The following is a 16,591-nucleotide window of genomic DNA, read 5'->3' as shown; positions in this document are numbered from 1 at the left end:
CCAAAGCTTTTTCTCACTCCCAAGGAAAAAATGCATGTATACATAAAATATTTTAAATTCAGTTTCAGGGAGTTTCTGGAACCCTTTAAAAGCCTCAAATTAAGAACCCTTAATCTCCATGGCTTCGGATACATGCAGATAACTATGTACTTGCCTATTTCTCACCTAGAACTTAACAAACACTACACAGAAGCCCTTTTGCAATATGATTGGGACTAATAGTTAATACTTCAACTGCGTACACAGATTCATGTCCCGACCTTGATGTATAGCCAAGACCTTCCATTTGAGCCTAAGTCTACTGCATTATTACTAATTTACAGGTTCAATTGTTTAAAGTGGAATAAGACTTTAAATCTATTGGTATAACAATATGAGTGTAAAATCCTTCTAGATTTATCTGATTTCCCCTCCCTGCAGTCTTTTTATTGCTGGTCTTACAACTAATTCCACAGCAATGTTTTAATGACTCATCTTTACTGAATCAAAGTGAAGTGCTTAGCATTCAGCTAAAGAAAAGATTATAGCCCACCGGGGAGATTAGGAAAGGCTTCACAGAAGTGGCATTTGAGCTGCACCAGGAAGATAAGTTCCTAAGTATAACTCAGAGGCAATAACTTAGGCAACAAAATTATCTGTCCAAGTGACCTCCATGGTATTTCCCCTCCAGCACCTCAATCTACCTCAACTACGACGTTAGCCTCTACCACGACGAGGACAGGACCTGCCACCACAAGAGCCCCTGGGACCACCGTCCACAGATCCACCGACCAGAACCACAGCACAGAGACACCAAACCTGGCAGCTGCAGTCCCAAGCTCAGTTAGTGTCCCCAGGGCTCCCAGCATCAGCCTGTCTACCCTAAGTCCTGCAACCAGCAACCACTCCCAGCACTGTAAGGAAATGAGTTCTGCATTCTTTCATGACATGAGAGGGCTCCTAGGGAAGCCAGAATGGCGGGTATGTGATAAGAGAGAACCTACCAGAGCTGAATACTGCATATCTTTGAGGAGGTTACTGCATATCTGAGAGGGAGGTAGAGTACCAACCTGCTCTTTAGGACTCCTAGGTGCCCCTAACTTACAGAGGGTCTGGCAGGAAGCTGAGACCCTGTGAACCTCAGGGTCCTTCCAAAGCTTTTTCTCACTTGTAGAACAAAGTTGCTTCTCTTACAAAGAAGTTGTTCTCTTAAAAAGAAGAACAAAGTTGCTTCTCTTACAAAGTGGAAATAACCACCCTTCCACAACCTGCTTCACAAGATTGCCATGATAGACAAAGGCGTAACCGGTATAACCGGAGGTGCTCACACACACAGCCGTTGCTGACTCTGCGAGGGTGTGTGTGTCTATGTTTCACAGAGTTCTGGTGTGTATATGAGGAGGTGTCCCTTGTGTTTGGAAAGCTCTGATCTCAGTTCCCAGCAGGTCCCCAGATAGTAATATCTACAACCATGGTCTCCTCATACCTCTTTCTAACCCTGGGATGAAAATAATTAAGTTCACCACTTATTAAATCATTGGGAGCAGTAATTGTCACTGCTAGAAATGTTGTACCTCATTAATCAGCAAATACCTTTTTAATTGAGTCACCTGCCAGAGGGAGTTCATTTAAAAGGATAAACTATCTTTTTAATTTTTTCCCCTACATGGACAGCCCAGAAACCAAGCTACTTGGCAGCATCTTCCTAACTGGTCCTATTTTGCCAGCGGAAGCTGGCTTTTTGGAGTGGAGCACTTACTCTGAAGTTTGCAGAGGCAGACGGAGCATGTGTGAATTCCAGTTCCTCTCATCCGAGGGCAGAGCCTCTCACCAGCTTCTCCTCACTGGCTTCCTCATGCTCTAGGTTTTAATATCACTGTCCAGTGTTCGCTGTGGACCAGACAGAGGAGGACAGCAGCATTTCCACAGTTATCTCTGGAAGCAAGCAGTGCAGTTCTTTCTCCCCTTAACTGTTAGATTCTCTTGGAGTAACATGGATAAACAGTCACACTGAGAGAGGATGGGCCTTGGGCCATTGCCAGGGCCAGTCATCTCCTCACCTGCAGCAAATGTAGATGATAGCTCCTTTTCACACCACAGGGAGCTGTCAGGAGGATCTAAGGGAAAAATGCTTTCTGAACTATAAAGTGCTTCACAAATGTTACAGTGAAGACGGTTGTAAGAGTGAGAAAGATGGCATGGCATAGTTTTTCAAAAAGACAGTAAATTTTCCAAGCAGTTTTCAGTTTAAAATGTGCTTTTACATATCTTTCTAAAATTTAGACCCTACAACAACCCCTATTCCACTCCTAGAACTAGGCAAAGTTGTGCCAAGCATTTTATATTCATTTTAGATAAATTATTTCATTTAATCCTTACCATATCCCTAGGAGGTAGGTAGTATCACCATTTGAAAGATATAAAAGTATAATATCATGTGCTGTATTTATAATATATAATAATTTGCCCAAGGTCACATGGGTAGTGAGTAGTAGAGCTGGGACTTGAACCCAGAAGTCTGACACAGAAGACTGTGCTCTTGATTCCTCTACACTATACTATGTCCCATTTCAATTACTTATGAAAAATAATCTGATAATGCAGATGGACAGACAGCTCACCAAAAACAATACTGGCAAAGCAACAGATACTGATGGAAAAAAACAATGACCTAGTCCGTCAGCAACATAAAGACCTAAGTGCTCACCTTGCCATGCGCAGCCCCCAGCTTCCTACCACCATGATGCTGTGGAATGGTTATGGGACTTGGGGCAAGGGTCCTGGGTTCGAGTCCCAGCTCTGCCACTTTTCTGTGAGTCCCCAAACCCCTCAGTTAAAACTCAGTTTCCTCGCCTGTAAAATGGAGATAACCTCTGTCCTGCTTGCCTCACAGGAGTTGTGATAGGATCTGGAAAGACTGAATTATTAGGTAACAGCCAGGATCATCATTTTAGAATGAGGATGAGAAGCAGTTGGGTAGTTCTTACCACTTGAGGCCAGTAGGGGCTTGGACACACAGTGACAGAGCATCATTCTGCAAATGTTTGTGTTTTACAGATGGGAATGAAGACAGTAAGATGGGCTCAACAGTCACTGCCGCTGTTATCGGGATCATCGTGCCCATAGGTGAGTGTGGCTCCCAGTCACTGAAAAGAGAGACCCTGCTCAGGCCTAGGGAAACGCGCTAGCAGGGTAGAGAACTTGGCCTGCCCTGTTGACTTGTTCTGCCCTTATAGTCTTCCTGCCCACCTCCCAGTACTGATTTAATTTTGTTTTTTAGCCTAGCACACAAGGCTCTTCAGGATCTGGCCCCAGGTGACCTTCCAGGTGCATCCCCCATCTCCCCACCCCTCGATTCACACTCTACACTCCAGCCACGTGAAGTGCGACTGTATGATCCCTAGGAACAGGGCTGGTATCTTGCTCACCATTCTCCCCAGCTCCTAGCAATGTCTGGCACATGGTAGGAAATCAAGGATTTGTTGAATTAATGAATAGAGCTGCTTACCATTCCTTTAATAGGTCATACTGTCTTGTTTTCTTTCTGTTTGGTTTTCAACAAGTATTTATTAAGCAGCTACTATGTGCCAAACTCTGTGATAACAGGAGGAAAGGCAGTTAAAGATGAATAAGACATGGTTCTGTCCTACAAAAGTTTATAGTCTTATTGGAGAGACCCACATAACACAGATAAGTTTGTTATGACCTGGTGGGTCCTAAGGTTAAGCTGCATGCACTGACTTCAGAGACAGTACTGAGGATACACTTAGCTTGGGCTGAGGGAGAGGGGAAGAGGGCAGAGGAGGTTTCCTAACGGAAGTGATACTTGAGCTGGGTCAGCCAAGTGAAGGAGGATCAAGAGCAGTCCAAGCAGTGAAGACAGCATGAGTAAAGCCAGGAGTAGGAAATGGCCTGGAAGGGTCAGGGTTGGGTGGTTTTAGAGCTAGAAGGAGATGAGTACGGCCAGAGTATAACACTTGGTTAAGACCTCACAGAGAATCATGGGGGCTGATTCATTCTCTTCCACCCTGAAGTCCACACAGTATCCTGTACACCCCTCTCTTAGCAGTCTCATCTCTTAGCAGTATCTTTGCATTCTGATTGTCCATTCAGAGCTTTATCTCCCTTACTTGGCTATGAGTACTTCAAGGACAAGAACTTTGTCCTTTTATCCTGGGAATCTTCAGTATGGTGAGTTAGTCAGCAAATGTTTTAAAAACTTCTCCCCTGTGTGAGACACTGTGCCAAGTGCCAAGGATCCAGGGAAGAAAAAGATAAAGACTTTAAGAGCTTTCAGTCTTTAATCAGGCAAAAATAAAGTCCTTTAAGGTAGATGTTAATACATGTCATAATGTGCTATAATAGGGGCATTTTGGATATAGATACAGAGGAACAATGTAACAGTGGCATGATACTCCTGTGAAGGGATGGTTGAAAGAAAGGTAATTCCAGAGTAAAAGTGGCGCTTCTGGAGAAGACGGCATTTGAATTGGCCTTGAAAGGCTTCACCAGGAAAGATGATAGTGAGATGATTACTCCAGGATTATTTTGACTGGAGTGGAGAAAGATAAATGTACCCCTTTCTTGCCATCCTTTGCCCTATAGAAAGAGGCAGATGTATGCTGTTTTGCTGACATAACTCACTCTGAAATAATCAATATTTTTAATTTCTGCTAATCTGAGGAATGCAAGATGAGTATTATTTCCCTGACATGTCCCTGTGAGGCAGAGTATCTTTTCATAAGTTTATCAGTCCCTTTACTTATATTTTATTGTTATGAACCGCCTACTCACAGTCTTTTCTCATTTTTCTATTGGCTATTTTTTTCTTATTTATAGAAATATTTATACATGATGAATATTAAACCTTTAAAATACATGTTACAAATATTTTCTTCCAGTCTGACGTTTGGTTTTAAAGTTTGTTTATGGTATCTTTTGCCATGCATAAATATAAAACTTTTAAGTATCAGATCTGTCAATCTTTTAAGATTTCTGGGTTTTGTGTTTCGCTTAGGAAGGCCTGCCTCACTCTAAATTATTAAAATATCTTCTGATGTTTTTCTTTTCTACTGTAAACTTTTTTTAGTATTTAGATATTAACCTATTTGGAATTTAAATTTTAGAATATGGGATGAGGTAGAAATTTACTTGTTTTTTCTGTATATACCTGTCTAGTTTCCCCAAAATCATCACTGAATAATCCATACTTCTCTCCTGACTTGCATTGTCATCTTTATTATAAACTACATCCCATACATACTTTGATTTGTGTCTAAGCAGTTTATCTTCCTCCACCAATTTATATATTCCTGCATACTATTAGCAGAACTTCATGATATGTTATACTCACAACATCTTCTCAGTTATTTTTAGTCAGTTTCTCTTCTAAGTGAACTTCAGAATTATCTTATCAATTCTATAAAAATTTTGGTGAAATTGTTATCAAGATTGCTTTAGATATATGAGTTTATATGAGGAGAATATACATTTTTATTATATTAAAGCTTCCCAGCCAGAAATGTGGCGTATCTATTTATTTCAGTCTTCTTTTATGTCCTTCAGCAGAACTTTATAGATCACATAGGACTTGCATATTTCTTCTTAGGTTTTCCTAGGTATTTTATATTTTATAGCTTTTTGATGGGCTATTATGAATGTATTTTTATTCCATTACATGTTCTTTTTCTTTTTTTTCTTTTTTTTTAAAGAGACAAGAAGATATTGCACTCTTGCCCAGGCTGGAGTGCAGTGGTGCAATCACAGTTCACTGCATCCTTGAACTCCTGGGCTCAAGGGATTCTCCCATGTCAGCATCCCGAGTAGCTGGGACTAGAGTAGCTGGGACTACAGGCATGTACCACCACACCTGGCTAATTTTTTAAATTATTTTTTTTGTAAAGACCAGGGCTCACTCACCATCTTGCCCAGGCTGGTCTTGAACTCCTGGGTTCAAGCAATCCTCCTGCCTCAGCCTCCCAAAATGTTGGTATTACATGTGTAAGCCACCATGTCTGGCCTTCGTTACATTTTCTAATTGGTTCTTGCTGATTAAAAAAGAAGGCTAATGATCTTTTATGTTGATTCTTGATTAACTAAAATTATTTCTGATAGTTTTTCACCAGCTTCAGAGTTCCTAAAAATATAAATAGCTATTAATAAGAGTTTGGTTTCCTCCTTTCTCTTATTTATTTATTTATTTTGAGACAAGGTCTCACTCTGTTGCCCAGGCTGGAGTGCAGTGGCACGACTGTGGCTCATTGCAGTCTCGACCTCCCAGGTTCAAGCAATCCTCCCACCTCAGCCTTCTGAGTAGCTGGGACTACAGGTGCCCGCCACCATGCCCAGCTACTTTGTATTTTTTGTAGAAATGGGTTTTCGCCATGTTGACCAGGCCTGTCTCGAACTCCTGGCCTCAAGTAATCTGCCTGCCTCAGCCTCCCAAAGTGTTGGGATTACAGGCGTGAGCCACTGCACCTGGCCTCCTTTCCCATATTTATACTCTTAAATTTTTTTCTGGCCTTACTGCATAGCTAGATCTCTAGGACAATAAATATTACCAGTGGTAACTGCCTTGTTCCTGTCTTTAGTGCATATCAATTATTGTAATCTTACTAAAACGGAAACCCCTTCTATACCATCCTAGATAGGTGATCATTCAGCCTCCACTGGGATACTGAGTGACTGCTAACCACCTTACGAAGCTACTTGCTCCATTTTTACCCAGCTCTGTTGGACAGAGCTTCCTCCTTTAATCATTAACATATTCATTTATTCTAAATCAGAGCTTATGTTGCCCTCTGTTCTCCTTCTAGAGATGTTCTTCTTCAGGTGGAGCTTCACCTTTGGAAATAAACACTGGGCCGGGCGCGGTGGCACAAGCCTGTAATCCCAGCACTTTGGGAGGCCGAGACGGGCGGATCACAAGGTCAGGAGATCGAGACCATCCTGGCTAACACGGTGAAACCCCGTCTCTACTAAAAACTACAAAAAACACTAGCCGGGCGAGGTGGCGGCGCCTGTAGTCCCAGCTACCCGGGAGGCTGAGGCAGGAGAATGGCGTGAACCCGGGAGGCGGAGCTTGCAGTGAGCCGAGATCCGGCCACAGCACTCCAGCCTGGGCGACACAGCGAGACTCCATCTCAAAAAAAAAAAAAAGGAAATAAACACTGTACCTGGCCCCATCCTACTCTCCACCCCCCAGTTTTGGGAGAGAATGGTTTTCTTAGAGAAATGTAGGGAAGCAGCAGCATTAGGGCAAAGGTGCGGTAAAATTCACTCATTCATTCAGCACGTTACTAGGCACCTACTCAGTGCTAGGAACTGGGCGTAAAGAGTTAAAAAAAAAGAAAAAGAAAAAAGAAAAAAAAGACACAGTGCCTGCCTTGAAAGAACTATCCAGTTGGGAGTACAGATACATAAAGTAAGATACTGTGTGTGATCTGGGAGCCCACATGAGAGAGCAGCTGACTCTGCCCACAGTTGGGGAAGACTTCACATTTGAGCAGGATCTTTAAGGATGAATAGTTAATAAAGGAAAGAAGGGATGAGAGATGGGCTTTCAAACAGCAGAAAATGAACATGCAGAAACAGAGCCTGAGGAGCAAGGGGCAGTAAAGGTGGAGTGGTGACAAGCCTTGCACTGATGTCTGAGCAGTGGGCTAGAGCCTGCTTGGAGGTCCAGTGTCCTGTGTCCTTCCTCCAGTGGTGATAGCCCTGCTGTGCATGAGTGGATACCTGATCTGGAGAAACTGGAAGCGGAAGAACACCAAAAGCATGAATTTTGACAACCCAGTCTACAGGAAAACAACAGAAGAAGAAGATGAAGATGAGCTCCATATAGGGAGGACTGCTCAGATTGGCCATGTCTATCCTGCAGTAAGTATTTCTCACTGAGAGAATTCCTACCTTCTGACCGTCTTCCCTTCCATCCTTTCTTCTCCTCCCATCCTTTCTTCCTTCCCATCCTTTCTTCCCTCCCTTCCTTCCGTCCTTCCCTCCCTCCCTTCCTTCTGTCCTTCCCTCCCTCCCTTTCTTCTTTCCTTTTTTCCTTCCTTTCCTCCCTCCTTCCCTTCCTCCTTCCTCCCTTCCTGAAACATTTATCGAGAACGTACCATGTATCAGGCACTGTTCTAGGCCTTGGGGAACACAGAAATGCTGGGGTAGGTGGTTAAGGTAAAAAGGTATCAGGACCACCTTGTACCTAGAGGCTTTTCCTGGCAGTAAAAAAGCCAAATGTCTCTTTCTGCTCAGTAAATTTTCAGAACCTTTGGCCTGGAAGGGTAACTGTGGCCATTTAATTCAAATGTATTCATTTCAATACTGTATGCCAGTTATGTGCCAAGCACATTAGATATCAAGTATTCAAAAGTATTCAAAAAATAAGGAATGTGCTTGCTCCCAAGAAGCTGGTAGGGAGTTAGAGATACTAACATACAGTGGTATAATTGTGTGCTGAGTGCCGTGGTGGAAGCTCAGGAGTCCCCTCTTCTAGAAAGCTATCCTTGGCTTGCTTTGTTCTCCCACAGTCCTCTGGGCCTCTCTACCTCACAGCCCCTGTCACACTGTAGTCCACTTGTCTTTTACTCAGTGGTCTCCTCACTAAACCCTAAGATCCTTGAGGGCAGAACTGTCTGATTAATCTGTTTTCCTGATGTCTAGCACAGTATGGCTGACTCCCAACAAATATTTGTTGAATAGATGCTATGGAAACATCAGCAAGGGAGCTATTAATTCTGTCTGGAGAATCAGGCAAGGAATGCCTCACAGAGAAGGTGACAGATGGACTATGTCCTTGAAAGATTAATAGCAGTTTTCCCGGGAGAGAAGGAGGGAAATGGCATTCCAGATAGAGGCATGTGCAAAGGCTTAAAGGCACAACACAGCATGGCTTTTTGGGGGAATGAGGACCACGAAGTGGCACAACAGGTGTCACTGTTATACAGCAGAGTCAGGGGGCTGAGTGTGACCTCAGAGGTCATCCACAGTGCCATCCCCCTGTCAGGCAATCAGCAGCTTTGATCGCCCACTGTGGGCAGAGCCCTGTCTTGGGGAGACCAGAGAACTGGAAGACCCAGCCCCTGCCCTCAAGGAGCTTTTTGTCTTGCCGGGGGAACCAAGGTCACAGCTGCACCAACTCCCGAAGAACCCTCTTTCCGAGCTGCCTGTCGTCAAGTCCAAGGTAGGGCAGTGCCACTCTAAGTCTGAGGGGCTGGTGAGTGAGGGCATGAACCAAGGCAGGCGCAGCCAATCCTAGAAGGCTTTCTGGTTTGGGAAGGCTGCAAATTGTAAGCTGGGTGTTGGAGCAAAGAAGAAAAATGGGTTAGTCACAGACCAATGAATGGCATGTGGAAGAAAGCGATCAAGTTTGGGGCAGAGCAGACAGAATTGCTGCTGAGGCAAATTGTTCATGAAGGGGAGACATGGGAAATGAGATGGAGCAAATGAGGAGGGTTGGTAGACGGCCTTGAGGATCCTTAACCTCGGCCAGTCCAAAAAAAATAGTTGCTTGACCAATTTTTGAAGATCAGAGGGGGCACAGTGGAAGAAGCACTGAACTTGGAGTAAGAAAATTCCCGGTTCCATCCTTCCACAGCCCTGTGATCTCAGTCACTTCTTTCTGCTCACTGTTATTTGTAAAATGAGAATAATAACCCGCATTCTACCTGCCTCCTGAGTTTATAAAGTACAAGTGAGATAGCACTTGTGAGAGCACTTTGTGACTTACAAAGCACTCTGCACATGTAAAATGACATTATTTCCAGAGAAAGAAATGACTCAGGGGGAGTTACTCCTGATGAGTCTAAGGACCGAGTAATAAGCTTCTGCCAGTTGCAGAGAAATATAGTAGTAGAATGAGGAAATCAACATTTATTGAGCACCTACTGTGTGTCAGACACTGTTCTCAGTGTTTTACATACATTATCTCATTTAATCTTCATAATAACTTTATCAAGCCAATATTATTAGCCCCATTTTGCAGATGAGGAAACTGAGACTCATAGAAATTGAATAACTTGCCTAAGGTCATAGCCAGGAAGTGGCAGAACCAGAATTCAAACTCCAGTCTGTATATACACAAAAGCCCATGCTCTTTCCTTTATATCATGAGGTAAACAGCCTTGAAGCTCTGGAAATCAATATTCTCAACAACCTGTCTCTCCTCTGTCCATTTCTCGGCCACTACTGGGGCCTATCTTTGGCCTAGAGATCTGTCTTGGAGAGAGTAGGAGGGTGGCTGGACTAGAATAAGGTAGTCTCAATTATCTACACTAGTGGAGGATGGCCATTGCATTCATTAAAAAACTACAGATGACCCAAAGATGACTTGAAAGGCGGTAGAGTTACTTTTTATCATATGTAGAATGTCCAGAGATGGGAGATACTTGTCTGATTCTATTTTATGCTGGTTACGTTGACCTAGGATACTCTGGGCCCTATGTGTTGTTAGGTACTATATTAAACACTCTCCGTGCATTATCTCATTTGATTCCTCAACAACCCTGTGAGGTAGGTCCTATTACTATTCCCATTTGATAGATGATAAAACTAAGTCTCAGAGAAGTAAACTGGCTGGCCCAAATTCACATAACTGTGAGAAAAATACTGAAGCTGGGGAGAATCTTTCCAAAGGAGGGTATCTGGGAAATGGAAAAGAGGCAAACAAGATTACATCAGGACTAGATGGAGAAAGTTAGATGTGTATTCTGGAGAAGAAAACACTCAGAATGAAGGGAAGGGAATTCAAACACCATTTATAAATTTCAAGGGTTGTCCTATGTAGAACTGTCTCTGAGTCTGAGAGATGGAATCAAGGAATGTCAGAAGATATAAACAAACAAATTTCACATTAATATAGAAAATAATTTAAATCTATTGTCCACAATGGAATAGACTGCCTCAGGGGTTAGTGGGCTCGCCATCTCATGGTCAGCCATTTTTGGCAGACAGGAGTCTAGCATCTACCTAATGACTAGAAAGTAGAGATGAGGGAGAGAGGGATGGAATTTAATTAACCTGCATTGCCTCCCAATTCTGTTTAATCTGTTGGGAAGGTGCAGTATATTACCTTCCTAAATGTGATTAGCATGCTAGAGACAAGTAAACCCATAGCTTGAAATTTAACATTTGCCAAAGCTAACCCACTGAAATTGACCAAACCTAAAATCCTATAAGGGAGGATAGAGAAAATTTAGATCTGTGCAACTCTTCTTTACAAAGATACAAAACAGAATGGTGAAAAAATCTACAGCTTTGTATTCATACAGACCTGGGATCAAATTTTAGTTCAGCCACTTGCTGTGTGATCCAGAACAAACCCTACTTAAGCTCATTGAGTTTGTTTTCTCATCTGTAAAATAAATAGGATAAATCTTGTCTCTTGGGATAGTCTGAAGATTATGTGAGCTAATACCTGTTAAAGTAACGTAAGTCTGTACTTTGTCAATACTCAATAAAGAGTAACTCTTATGGATCTAATGATGAATTCTTTGGTTTGTCTCCCCAGCGAGTGGCATTAAGCCTTGAAGATGATGGACTACCCTGAGGATGGGATCACCCACTTCGTGCCTCATGGAATTCAGTCCCACCCACTACACTCTGGATGGTGTATGACTGGATGAATGGGTTTCTATATATGGGTCTGTGTGAGTGTATGTGTGTGTGTGATTTTTTTTTTTAAATTTATGTTGCGGAAAGGTAACCACAAAGTTATGATGAACTGCAAACATCCAAAGGATGTGAGAGTTTTTCTATGTATAATGTTTTATACACTTTTTAACTGGTTGCACTACCCATGAGGAATTCGTGGAATGGCTACTGCTGACTAACATGATGCACATAACCAAATGGGGGCCAATGGCACAGTACCTTACTCATCATTTAAAAAATATATTTACAGAAGATGTTTGGTTGCTGGGGGGACTTTTTTAGGTTTTGGGGGGTTTGTTTTTTGTAAATAAGATGATTATGCTTTGTGGCTATCCATCAACATAAGTAAAAAAAAAAAAACAAAAAAAACAAAACTTCAACTCCCTCCCCCATTTAGATTATTTATTAACATATTTTAAAAATCAGATGAGTTCTATAAATAATTTAGAGAAGCGAGAGTATTTATTTTTGGCATGTTTGGCCCACCACGCAGACTCTGTGTGTGTATATGTGTGTGTTTATATGTGTATGTGTGTGACAGAAAAATCTGTAGAGAAGAGGCACATCTATGGCTACTGTTCAAATACATAAAGATAAATTTATTTTAACACAGTCCACAAGGGGTATATCTTGTAGTTTTCAGAAAAGCCTTTGGAAATTTGGCTCAGAAAATAGATACCATGGTTTGTGCAATTATGTAGTAAAAAAGGCCATCTTTTCACCTCTGGCCATTCCTGCGACCCCAGGAAGTCAGGAAAAGCCTTTCAGCTCACACATGGCTGCTGTGACTCCTACTGGGGCTTTCTTGGCTTTGGCAAAGGTCAGTGTACAGACATTGCGTGGTACCAGAGTGCTCAGAAACTCAAGATAGAATATGCCTCACCCTCAGCTACTCCTTGTTTTAAAATTCAGCTCTTTGAGTAACTTCTTCAATTTCTTTCAGGACACTTGGGTTGAATTCAGTAAGTTTCCTCTGAAGCACCCTGAAGGGTGCCATCCTTACAGAGCTAAGTGGAGACATTTCCAGAACAGCCCAAGTTTGCTATAGAGACTGGCCCAGGCACTGAACATCTGGGACATGCTGTGGTTGAGAATAAAGATGGTGGAATAGGTTTTATTACATCTCTTATTTCTCTTTTCCCCTTACTCTCTACCATTTCCTTTATGTGGGGAAACATTTTAAAGTAATAAATAGGTTACTTACCATCATATGTTCATATAGATGAAACTAATTTTTGGCTTAAGTCAGAACAACTGGCCAAAACTGAAGTTATATTTGAGGGGGGAAATGGCATACACAATATTATAGTATATTGGATATTTATGTTCACACAGGAATTTGGTTTACTGCTTTGTAAATAAAAGAAAAAACTCTGGGTATATGTAGAGATGTTCTTCATTATAGACACCTTCTTTGCTTTTCCTGGCCTTGCGGGAGGAAGGGAGAAGTGCTCTTTTCTATTTGTGGGGTCTCCCATTGGAAACATAATCCTATAGTCCCAGAAGGATTCAGTCCCCACTGGCTTTCCCATCCAAAAAGAAAGAGTTTGAGTTTCTTAACTCTGTTGTTCTGCCACTTACTCCCAGTAGACAACCAGGGACAAGGTGCAACATGGAAGTGTTTGACTTAAGTAGGAGCAGAGGAGATGCATCTAATCTCATCATACCTGGAACTTGACACACTTAAGCAAATGCCTTCCCATCCCTACCTGCCAGATGCCCCCAACTCAATGAAGGTTGGATGTCTCACCAGCTTGATACCCTTTGAATTTTCAGTCAGACATTCTGGAGTTCTAGCATCCTGTACCTAGGACCTTCCTCTGCATCACTCTTGGCCTCCTAAACTCTAAGAAAATAACTATATTCTGGAGCTTGGGCATTGTGTTTTGCATAATCCAGCAATCTCCTCATGACATGCATGTGTTGATAGTCCTGAAACATTCATTGAGAGGGTAAATGCAGTTGACCTAGAATGACCAATACCAAACAGAATTTTAAGAACACGTGGCCAACTCCTATGGAGCTTACTCACATTACTATTCTTCTAAGAACGGAGAGTAAAATTATTTTTGACTGAAGAAAAATGATGACAGTGAAAAACATGGAAATTTACTCAAAACAAGTGACTTTTTCTGTAACCTTCTTCCAAAGAAACTGAATTTTCCAAGGAATTAAATGATAACAGTGGATTCTAAACTTTCAGTCAGATCCTGGCATTCACAGAAAAAAATAATGAATGGGGTCTGGACATACAGCCTGAGTTCTCAAAATGATGATGAAATTCACAACTTTCTCAGAGACATCCATGTTTCTTGCATATGCTATAACTGAAGTTTGAAAGAGGCAGCTATGGGAGCAACCCTTTACAAGAAACAAATTGTGAAATACTCATTTGTTGGACAGCAGTAAATAGATGAAACCTGAGGAGTCAGATCCACCTTCCCCCATTTGCAGAGGCTTTTCAGCCTCATTTTGAGGTGTAGTTACATATCTTTTGCCTTTTGCCCCCTGTGCATAGGTATCTACAGCCAATCACAGATCACAGAGTCACTGGACTATAGAGCTGGAAGGAAGCTCAGAGATAATGCCAAGAGGGCAGAAAATATATCAGAAGCCAGTCCCAGTGCTTTTCCTCCATTTCCATCTGCAGGAAGACTATTTTGGGCTGCCTGAACATTGTATCAGACCTGCTACCTATACTATGGTCTACCTCTCCTCCAGTGGAGTTACAAAGGCACTAGCTGAAATGCCTTCTAGAAACAGAGAAAATGAAAACTGTGCTTATCTACTCTTGACAGCACGGATTATTTATAAAACAGATTGAAGTAACCCATTAACTGGCAAAAAAAGAATGAAATCGGATTTAAATGTATGGCAGTAAGTCCTATTGATCCCTCCAGTTATCTCAGTATGACTGCGGTATATTCATTCACTAAAACCACTCATTAGATACCAACTACACACCTTGCACTGCAGATGTAAAGGTCAGTCACACATGTTCTGACTTTACAGAGTTCACAGTAGCAGTGGAGGAAGATATATGTGGAAACAAAAAAGGCATCGATTCTATTCAGAGCACTGTTAGGGCACAATGGAGAGAGGGGTCTTTCTACCTAAGAAGATGAGGAATAGGGTCATCATAGAAGTGACTTTAAGTCTTAAAATTAAGAAGGGGATTCCAAGCTGCTTCAGGCAGAGACACACCGAGCTAAAACACAGAGGTATGAAACAGCATGGGGACTTTAGGAACTGCACAGTTCATTCTAACAGGAACAAAAGGCTCAAGGGGTCAAGAAATGAGGCTGTATGGAAAGAGGTTCAATGTAAGCACTTTATAAAATAGTTAGATTAATTTCTGATTCAATGAAGCATTTCTTGATTATTGTGTACAAGGCACTAAATTCATCATGGAAAATTCATTAGGATGCATTACCAGCACTTTGCAGACCTGATATTATTCAGCCTCAAGCTTTCCAGTGGCCAAAGGAAAATGCTGACTGCTTTTCACATATTTGAGTCAAAGATTTTTTTATATGGTCAACGAAGACTAATATAAGGGCAGTGGGATTTTCACAGAAGCATGCCATGTTGTTGAGAGCCTCTTAGATTTTCTCAACTGTGAGAGAGAAAACTGAAAATTTTGAAGACATTGAGTCTGGAGAGGGGATACCAATCACTGTCCAGTCAGGCGTTGATGGGAATGGGGAAATGGCACAGGAATGCAAGCCTCTCCACCCTACCCCTGAAACTCCAGCCATACACTCATCATTTCACAAAATATAAATGAGTTAGCATTAAACATATCAGAGTAAATAATTCCTTTTCCCGAAATGCATGAAGATAGAGTAACAGTCTTCTCACACTGTATTTTTAGGGTATGGAAAATTTAGAAGGTTAAAGAATTACTGCTTCAATTTTTCAGTTAAAAAAAATCAGGAAGCTCTGTTCATTCAGGCTATGCACCATGTGCACAGTCAAGAATTAGCAGAAACCCTCTGCATTTACAAACACTTTGTGCTATAAAAAGTAATTTTTAAAAAGCCACTTGTATGTGTGTATATATATATATTTAAAGCCAAGGTTTTGATACTTTTTTACAAAAACTACAAGAGAAAACAGATACCTGTCCAAACCACATACTTTTAAAATAGCATTTTTTTTCCCATACAAGCTGTTGTTAATTTGGGGGTAAAGTGCTGGTTTGCAAACTTCATCAAATTGTTCCCAAGTGGATTTTCCTTGTTTGTCTTCTCCCACCAACCCTCAAGTTACCATATTCGATGTAAGAATCAGGCATGTTAGAATGTTGTGTCACACTAACCGGTTCTGCTCTTTTTGTCTTGTCATTCAAGTTCCATTAGCTTCTGTATGCGGTGCCCTTTGCAGTCTGGTGTCTCTTCCAGAGGCGAGGGGGCTGAAGATGGTGTGCTGCATCTCACTAGCTGTACTAACATCATCTTGGTAAACTGAAAACCAAATGTGGACATTTGTAAAATCAGTGCACTGTTTCTAGAGAGAGATTAAATTCATTTTTAAAAAATCTTTAAGTATTGTTTCATTGTAATACTTTAATGAGGGGGAGTGAACTGAGTCCCTAATGTGTACCAGTATTCTACATACATTATCTCAATCTTTGTCAACAATTTGGTGAGGTAAATACTATCAATACTATCCACTCCCATTTTATTTTTTTATTTTATTTATTTATTTATTTATTTGAGACAGAGTCTTGCTCTGTCGCCCAGGCTGGAGTGCAGTAGCGCGATCTCGGCTCACTGAAAGCTCCGCCTCCCGGGTTCAAGCCATTCTCCTGCCTCAGCCTCCCAAGTAGCTGGGACTACAGGCCCCCGCCACTACACCCAGCTAAATTTTTTTTTTGTATTTTTAGTAGAGACGGGGTTTCACCGTGTTAGCCAGGATGGTCTCGATCTCCTGACCTCATGATCCACCCGCCTCGGCCTCC

At 41.8% G+C, this 16,591-nt stretch overlaps 1 protein-coding gene and 1 long non-coding RNA gene across 3 annotated transcripts in view; one reads left to right on the top strand and one right to left on the bottom strand.

Moving 5' to 3' along the window:
* LRP8 (low density lipoprotein receptor-related protein 8, apolipoprotein e receptor) overlaps nt 1–13,014 on the top strand; it is an 82,496-nt gene extending 69,482 nt beyond the window's left edge. The window contains exons 15-19 of one of the 2 annotated variants that reach the window (XM_011926309.1): nt 671–895; nt 3,037–3,105; nt 7,685–7,857; nt 8,984–9,160; nt 11,486–13,014. In XM_011926309.1, coding sequence (XP_011781699.1) covers nt 671–895; nt 3,037–3,105; nt 7,685–7,857; nt 8,984–9,160; nt 11,486–11,524 — 683 coding nt within the window. In that variant the 3' untranslated portion in view covers nt 11,525–13,014. The remainder of the gene's footprint in view (nt 1–670; nt 896–3,036; nt 3,106–7,684; nt 7,858–8,983; nt 9,161–11,485) is intronic. The other variant, XM_011926310.1, reaches the window with a different exon arrangement.
* A 2,417-nt stretch (nt 13,015–15,431) lies between these two features.
* The window catches only part of LOC105500691, a 1,697-nt gene continuing 537 nt past the window's right edge, over nt 15,432–16,591 (bottom strand). The window contains exon 2 of the long non-coding RNA XR_001000067.1: nt 15,432–16,094. This is a non-coding gene — a long non-coding RNA (uncharacterized LOC105500691). The remainder of the gene's footprint in view (nt 16,095–16,591) is intronic.

The sequence above is a fragment of the Colobus angolensis genome, unplaced genomic scaffold (genome assembly GCF_000951035.1).
Source record: "Colobus angolensis palliatus isolate OR3802 unplaced genomic scaffold, Cang.pa_1.0 Scaffold68, whole genome shotgun sequence".
In the NCBI taxonomy this organism is placed as follows: Eukaryota; Metazoa; Chordata; class Mammalia; order Primates; family Cercopithecidae; genus Colobus; species Colobus angolensis.
This window is presented reverse-complemented; position numbering and strand designations above follow the sequence as displayed.